General features: G+C 60.5%; 1 protein-coding gene across 1 annotated transcript; it reads left to right on the forward strand.

Annotated features, from left to right (window-relative positions):
* Positions 1–20: 20 nt before the first annotated feature.
* Positions 21–7,652, forward strand: LOC117800749 (beta-1,4-galactosyltransferase 7-like). Its single transcript, XM_034653310.1, has 3 exons — positions 21–165; positions 3,624–3,986; positions 6,915–7,652. The coding sequence occupies exons 1-3, from the start codon at positions 116–118 to the stop codon at positions 7,546–7,548; spliced, it is 1,047 nt and encodes a 348-aa protein (XP_034509201.1). The 5' UTR covers positions 21–115; the 3' UTR covers positions 7,549–7,652.
* The last annotated feature ends 23 nt before the right edge of the window (positions 7,653–7,675 follow it).

Below are 7,675 nucleotides of genomic sequence, written 5' to 3' on the forward strand. Positions count from 1 at the left end.
GGGGCGGGGCGGACGGGCCGGGGCGGGGCGGGAGGCGGAGGCGCCGCGTAGGCCCGGGAGGCCGGGCCGGCCCGGCTGGGAGCTCGAGTCCCATGCGCTGCCGCCTCCCCCCACGATGTTCCCCTCCCGGAGGAAAGCGGCGCAGCTGCCCTGGGAGGACGGCAGGTGAGCGGCGGCGGCCGGCCCGGGCCCCGTCCTCCCGGGTGCCGACCCTTTCCGGGCCGCCCCGCGGAATCTAGGAGCCCGAGGCCGTCGCGTCCCCGTCTGCGGGGCTTCCTGAGGGTCTGTGGTTCTCCTTGTGGGTCCCTGTCTCTCTCTGTGTACGGGTGGCCGTCTCTCCGTGTGGGTCCCTGTCTCTCGCAGTCTCCGTCACTCCGCCGGTCTGTATTTCTCCGATGACTTCCCCTTGTGAGTTTCTGTCCCTCTCTTTGCGAGTCTCTGTCCCTCGGTGTGGGTCTCTTAGTGTCTGTGTTTCTCCACTGGCGTTTGTCTGCGTGCGGGACTCTGACTCCATTGACCTCTCCCATTGGATCTGTCTTTCTGTCTGCCCCTGGCCCCTGAGGGTCTTTCTTCCGTTTCTCTGGTCTCGAGCTTCCCCCCTCACATCCATGCAGACCCTCCCCTCTCGCACGCTTCCCCAGCCTTTGCTGACCGCCCAGAAGCTTTTCCGACCAGACAGAAGCTCGGTATGCTCAGCCTGGCAGGCCACTGCCTGGCACGTACTAGGCACTCCGCACACGTAATGCTGGTTCATTTCCGGTGCAGCTGCACTCGAGTGGGACCTGGTCCATGGGTTAGGTGTGAGCTGGATCCAGACCTTAGCTGGTGATGTTTTCCACTAAAGCAGAATTGGGGTAGGGGAGCCATTTGCCCGTCTAGATTTGGGAGGACACCCACACTTCATTCTTAAGACGTGCCCGCAAAACTCTTCTCACCCAGACAGGATAGTGGGTCTCCACCCAGAGGGTGACGCCTCATTCCCTGTATGTCTCTTGAGTTTGCCAGGTGCCTAAAGATTCTGAAATACAGTGGGCACAACTCTTGTTTGGGGAATTTTTCTGACTTGGTGTGGAAGTTGGAAGACGGAAATTTATATAAAAGACGGAAAGCCTGGACAGTCGAGTCAGCCCTGGGTGGGAATCCTCTTTAATAGCCATGTGACCCCACTTAATCTTTCTGACCTCAGCTTATCCCTCTCTGAAACAGGGATCATAATATCTACTCTGCAGGGCTGTATGAGAATTAAAAGAGACCACACATGTAAAGCTCTCGACACTGTACCTTACAGAGAGGAGGTGTCTAACAGTTCCCTCTACGGTCCGGAGGTGCTGTAACCAGAGCAGCGGTTATTCAAACCTGTACCGCTAAGATTTATGTAAGGAAAGAGGAAAGGTAATGGAAGAGAAGTTCCGTTTCCTGATCGTTTTCCATAAGCCTTTGGAACATACCTGTGTTCCCAGAAAAAGTCACCGATGTCAATTCCTGCCTTGGACCCACGGGTACAAAGGTCCATGCAACAGATACAGGCTAGTGTAGCAATACAGGCTAGTGTAGCAATCGAGAGTGCTGGCTCTCGAGTCAGCCTGCCTGGGTTTGAATCTGCCTGTTCTAGCCTTGAGCACAGATTGATGGTGACAAAAAACCTCTGGTCTGCCCCTCAGAGCAGGGTGCCCAGGGCCTGGCAGCTGCTGGGCCTGCCGATCCGCAGTTTGCCACCAGGTGGCACCAGGAGTTCTCAGTGTCCACTTGGCCTGAGAAATTGAGATTTGGCTCTGAATTCAGTTGCTTGGCGATTTGGGCCCTTAGAGCCCAAAGGATAAGATTGCCCTTGAGAATGTGATCCTGGAAAGGGAAGCTAGGCTAGAGGGAACAGCACGTGAAATTGCACAGAATGCCCAGTCCATGCCACACCCCTGGATAATGGTCGCTGCTTCTTTTCCTGAAGGTGGGATGTTCCCTCATGTCGCTATCCCTGGTCTCCATCCCACCCCCAGAAAGAGCCCCGAGGGCGAGAGAGGATCTGTAGAGGTTCCAGCCTTCCCAGGCCACTGGCAGGGTTGGGCTCCGCTCCTCCCCAGCCGAGAGCCCTGCCACAGGACAATGGGGGGTAAGTCAGAAGCCCTGTCTTACCCGGCCACCTCTCTGCTGTGTGTGGGACCTGGCTGCAGGGCTGCTGGCTTTCCAGATTGGCGGTTGTGCTCTAGAGAGAGTCAGGAGCTGGTCTGGCTGTGGTGTGTGACTTAAAGCATGCCCTGGCTGCTTGACCCTTTCCTGTGACTCACTGAGCAAGCCCTCTGCTGTGTAAACTGGGGCCACAGCCAGGAACTGATGACCTGCGGGGAAGACGGCGAGCAGGGACACAAGCGATTACAAACCTCTGCGTGCTTTGTGGAGGGAAGGCCCAGAGGCCGTGGAGGGAGCACGTGTATCAGTTTGTGTGCACGTTGAGGGGTGGGCCGTGCGGGCCCTGGCATTGGAGTTGAGGGGGAGGGACCGAGCTGCCCATGACTTTGGAGGTTGGGCCTGGGGAATCAGCAGGGGGCTTCCAGGCAGATAAAATAAGGAAGGGCACAGCAGGCTGTGTGAGCACTGGAGCAGGAAGGAATATGGTGAGTGGAGAAGCTCTGGGTTACCCCATGTGTGCCCTAAGTGAGTGGTAGGGAGCAACTCAGGTCAGATCTGTACCGCCTGCCAGCTAACTGGTGACCCCTACAGGCTATAAAGCCTGCAGGTTATTTCGGGGGAGTAGATTGAGGAAGCTTTCCTTTTCTTAGATTGCTCAGCTCCTTCGCTATCCTCAGCAAAGGGATCAGGTGAACCCCACATTCCTCACCTAGAGGGCAGCCTCTCCAAACTTCCAGCGTCCAAGCCAGTCATCGGCGCTGGCAGCTGCTAACCCCAGCCTGGATTCCATACCCGGCCTGCATCTTCCTTTCCCTCTTCCGTCTCTCATCTCTTGTCGCATGGGCTGCCCCTTGCACGGAAGCTTTGAGACCCATTCAGTGAACTGCCACTGGCTGTTTGGGCCTTGCGTCGATCGGGGGACAGATCCGATCTTCCCAGAGTCCACTTAGGTTTCTTGCCTGGGACTGATGCCAGCACCGGCCCCTGCCTTAGGGACCTTTCCGGTGTGAGAAGCAGGATGAAGCCAAGGTTTCCTCTGGGGGTGAGCCGACAGGAGAGCGGGGTTGGAAGGCAGCGGCTGGGATCTCTAAGGCGGCCCTCCTGCCATCAGCTCAGGCTCTGGACCTCTGGCTATTGTCCTGGGGAGGGGCAGGTGTGAGGCACAAGAAGTCTCATCGTTGTCCTCCAGCAGCTCTTGATCTGATCTGGACTCACTCACAGAAAGTAAAGGGGTGTGAAGGACCCGGGGCAGCTCTGCCCTGGGGTCAGAGGGCTTCCTGGAGGCGGTATGACAGAGATGGGGCCCAGAGCAGCGAGCAGGATTCTGGTGCGAAGTAGGAGCATGAACAAAAGCATTCAAGTGGCTTCTGCACTAATTTCCAGGCGCTTCGGGCAGACCGGTCCTGTGTGCCCGACTTGTGGGGAAGCCAGAGGAGGGGCCTGGCAGAGGGCCCCCGGCACCACCCGCCCTCCTGACCCTGTCCCTGCTCTCGTCCCAGGTCCAGGTTGCTCCCCGGCGGCCTCCCCCGGAAGTGTTCCGTCTTCCACCTGTTCGTCACCTGTCTCTTCCTGGGCTTCGTCTCCCTGCTCTGGCTGCAGCTCAGCTGCTCCGGTGACGTGGCCCGGGCGGCCAGGGGACAAGGGCAGGAGACCCCGGGCCCACCCCGGTCCTGCCCCCCCGAGCCGCTGCCTGAGCACTGGGAAGAAGACGCGTCCTGGGGCCCCCACCGCCTGGCCGTGCTGGTGCCCTTCCGCGAGCGCTTCGAGGAGCTCTTGGTCTTTGTGCCGCACATGCACCGCTTCCTGAGCCGCAAGAAGATCCAGCACCACATCTACGTGCTCAACCAGGTGGACCACTTCAGGTAGGGACGGCCTCCGATCGAGCACCCCTGTCCAGGGCCTCAGCTTGCCCCCGGCCCCTGGGCTCCTCCCTTTCCCACCGGAGTCCCATGCTGGGGAAGGGGGGGAGCTGGCCTGTGAAACCCCCTCAGCCAGGGCAGTGGCCGGAGACAGGGAGCAGTAGACCCTTCTTGCTGGTGTGAGGGGAATTTGAGGGGAGGAGGAGAGGATTTGGGGTTAGGGTCCTGATCTGATACCTGTTGTTGTTGTTGTTGTTGTTGTTTAAGATTTATTTATTTATTTGAGAGAGAGAAAGAGCAAGCAGGTGGGAAGGGCAGAGGGAGAGAGAGAATCTCAGGCGGACTCCTGGCTGAGCGCAGAGCCTGACTTGGGGCTCGATCTCACCACCCCAAGATCAGACCTGACCCAAAACCAAGTCGGACACTTAACCGCCTGAGTCCCCCAAGCGCCCCTGATACCCATTTTGGAAGGATTGCCACGGCTGCTGTATGAGGAATAGCTTTTACCAGGACAGGACAAGGGTGCTGGGTGGTCGGAGGTGAGGGTGTCTTGGCTCTGGGGGAGCAGGTAGGGAGATGGGATGGGAAGGAAGCTCGCACAGAGCTTTCTAGTGGATTGGCTGTGGGTATTCGGGGAAGGGAGGGTCAAGACCACAGTTACGAAGTTGCTCACAGTCTCATGTTACCCCGAGATCCTTGCCCTTTACCACGCACTGCTCCCCTCCGTGAGCCAGTCCACGCGGCTCACTCCACCTCCACATCCTTTCCCTCCGCCTCGCTTCACTGGGAGACGGGTCCAGAGGCTTTCCGGTTCCACCAGGCCCTTTAGGCCATGGTTCCCCCAGTTTTCACAGCCCACCCCTCCTGGTCCTAACTGTCTCCTTCCCCAGCTTGGATTCCATGGTCCATCGTTAGCATCAGTTCCTCGTGTACTTCTCAGCTCCCTGACCCCACTGCCTCTGTCGGCTCCACACCCACACCTGGGCAGCTGGACATGGCTGGAGAGGGGGGCTCGCCTTCCTGGCAGTGGAAGGCCTGCCTGGAAGCCTTGCGCTCCTCTGGCCTGTTGCCTCTCCCCTCTCCGGGCAACTTTGCACCTTTTCTCCTCTCCTCCCTCCTCCCGAGCCTCAGCTGATGACTTTGCTTCCTGGAAACAGAACCAGCTGGAAGAGAGCGCGCCCAGGTGCCCTCCAGCTTCCGTGCAGGCGGCCTAGGCACACACCATGCTGGGCGCGCCCTGTCCCAGCGCTTCCATGGCCAGCTCTTCCACTAGGGCCCCGGATCCCCTTCTCTCGCTCTCCTGCTCAAGGACGTGGCTCCAGCCATCGGCTCCTTTCTCACGCACGAATTCCTCCCTCCCGGAGCATTCACATTAGCGCACTCACTGAAATAGCTCCTCACTAAAAAAAGGAGGAACGACCCCGTGATCTCCCATCACCCACACTTCTCTGCTCCCCTTTATAGCAGAACTCACCTCTCTCCCCCCTCGCTCTCTGGAACCCGTTCCACTCCGACGATTACCCCGTCATAACACAGAGGCGGCTCTCACTGATATCACCAGTGAGCCCACTGCGGTGACCTGAAGACCTGTTCTCCGCCTCCGTCCCGTCCTCCCATCCACCCCTCTGCCAGCAGTTGCCAACTGGGTTACTTCTTCCTCCTTAAAACACCTCCGTTTGGCCTCTGAGACAGCATTCTGCTTCTCCTCTCCTCGTTGCCCATCCCCCCCCATGCCCGTTGCTGGTTGTGCCTCGCCTCCCTGACTTCTCAACCTTGGTGCACCTGGGGCTCAGTGCCTCGGTGTCCTCTTTGCTGGCTGCAGTCACTCCCTGGGGATTTCATCCAGTATCATGGTATTAAACCCTGCTGACCGCCCCCCCCCACCACCCCGGAGTGTGTTTTCCCAGCCCAGGCCGCTCTCCTGACCTCTGGGCCCTCACATGCAGCCGCCTGCGTCACCCTCCATCTGGCGGCCTCAGGCAGCCCAGGCTTACCATGATCAAAACTGCATTTCTGATTTCCCACCCGCCCCCTTCCCCCTTTCAGGAGCTGCCAGCTCCTCGATTCCAGTTGCTCAGGCCAAAAAGCCTCAGAGTCATTCTCAACTCCACTCTTTCCCACACGCAGTGCCTCGCGTCCCTCAGAATACATCTAGAATCTGCCCACTTCTCACCACCCCCTGAGCTAAATCACCACTGTCTCCTGCCTAAATTACGTAGTAGCCTCCCAGCCCGACTCCCTGCTTCCACCCGTGACCCTGCACCTTTCTCAGCACCCCCGCTGCGGTGACCCCGTTACACACGAAGTCACAGCATGCCCTGCCTCTGCTCAAAGCCCTGCCGTGGCTCCTGCCTCTGACCCCGGGTCAAAGCCCCAGGCTGCCGGGGGCCCGGCCTCCGCCCACCGCATCCCTGCAACCCTCCTCCGTCCCTCTGCTTGACCTTATCGGCATCTGCTCCTGCCTCAGGCCTTGGCGGTTGCTTTCACCTCTGCTTGGAGCTCCATCCCCTCCACTCCCTTCCGGTCATTCCCTCAGGCCTTCACCTGCCACCCTGTTCCCCTGACCCTCCCTGACCCCCCTGTCTGAAAGAACACCGCCCCGCCCCCCCAGTAGGTCCGGCGGGGCACACAGTTACTCATTTTTGTCCATTAGCATGTCAGCTCCCTGAGGGCAGGGCTTTGATTTCTCAGTGCCGGCCACTGGTGATCTGGATGGCCCGGGCACGTGGTAGGGGCTCGGTAGACATGTGTGAGCTGAGCGGGGGGCAGGCGTGCAGCTGGGCAGCCCCCCGGGGAAGGCAGCGTGGGCAGGAGGGCGGCCCAGGCACCGGGCTGGGTGCTGTGGAGGACAGGCTCCCGTTCACCATCGGGGGTCGGGGTGGGGGTAGAGCAAGCCTGTTGCCCGCGCTCAGCCCGGGCCGTCCCGCGCAGGTTCAACCGGGCGGCGCTCATCAACGTGGGCTTTCTGGAGAGCAGCAACAGCACGGACTACATCGCCATGCACGACGTGGACCTGCTGCCTCTCAACGAGGCTCTGGACTACGGCTTCCCCGAGGCCGGGCCCTTCCACGTGGCCTCCCCGGAGCTGCACCCGCTCTACCACTACAAGACCTATGTGGGCGGCATCCTGCTGCTGTCCAAGCAGCACTACCAGCTGGTGAGGCCCGGCCCGCGCTGGGAGCCGGGGGTGCCCGCCCGGCTGGGGCCCCTGCAGCAGGAGCGGCTGTGCCGGGAGCCCCGGAGCGGCCAGCGACCTGGGAGAGGAGCAGGACCGAGTGAGGCAGTGAGGGAGGCCGCAGGGGCAGGAACCCCGCACAAGCCGGCTGCAGCAGACTCGGGGTTCCTTGGCTCTCAAACTGGACCCGTCTGGCTGGGGCCGGGGGAGGGTCTGGCTTCAGGCGCGGCTGGCCCAGCCTCTCAGCCAGGGTCCCTGGGACACCATTTCAGCCGCCGTCTCTCAGCTCAGCTTTGTCCCGAGTGGCTTTGTTTTCAGACATTCAAGGTGCACTGTGGTTGTCATAGCTGCGCCCCGCGTCCACCTAGACCCAGGTTCAGTGGAAGATGAAGTCCCTTCCCCAGCAGCCCAGACAGCAGGCCCCGAACTTGCTGCTTCTCGACTGGCCTGCCTTGAGTCAGGGGCCCACCCCGAGGCAGGGGCTGTGGCTGGAGGTGGAGGTGGGTGGGGGGTGAGG

This window comes from Ailuropoda melanoleuca, unplaced genomic scaffold (assembly GCF_002007445.2).
Source record: "Ailuropoda melanoleuca isolate Jingjing unplaced genomic scaffold, ASM200744v2 unplaced-scaffold7666, whole genome shotgun sequence".
Classification (NCBI taxonomy): Eukaryota; Metazoa; Chordata; class Mammalia; order Carnivora; family Ursidae; genus Ailuropoda; species Ailuropoda melanoleuca.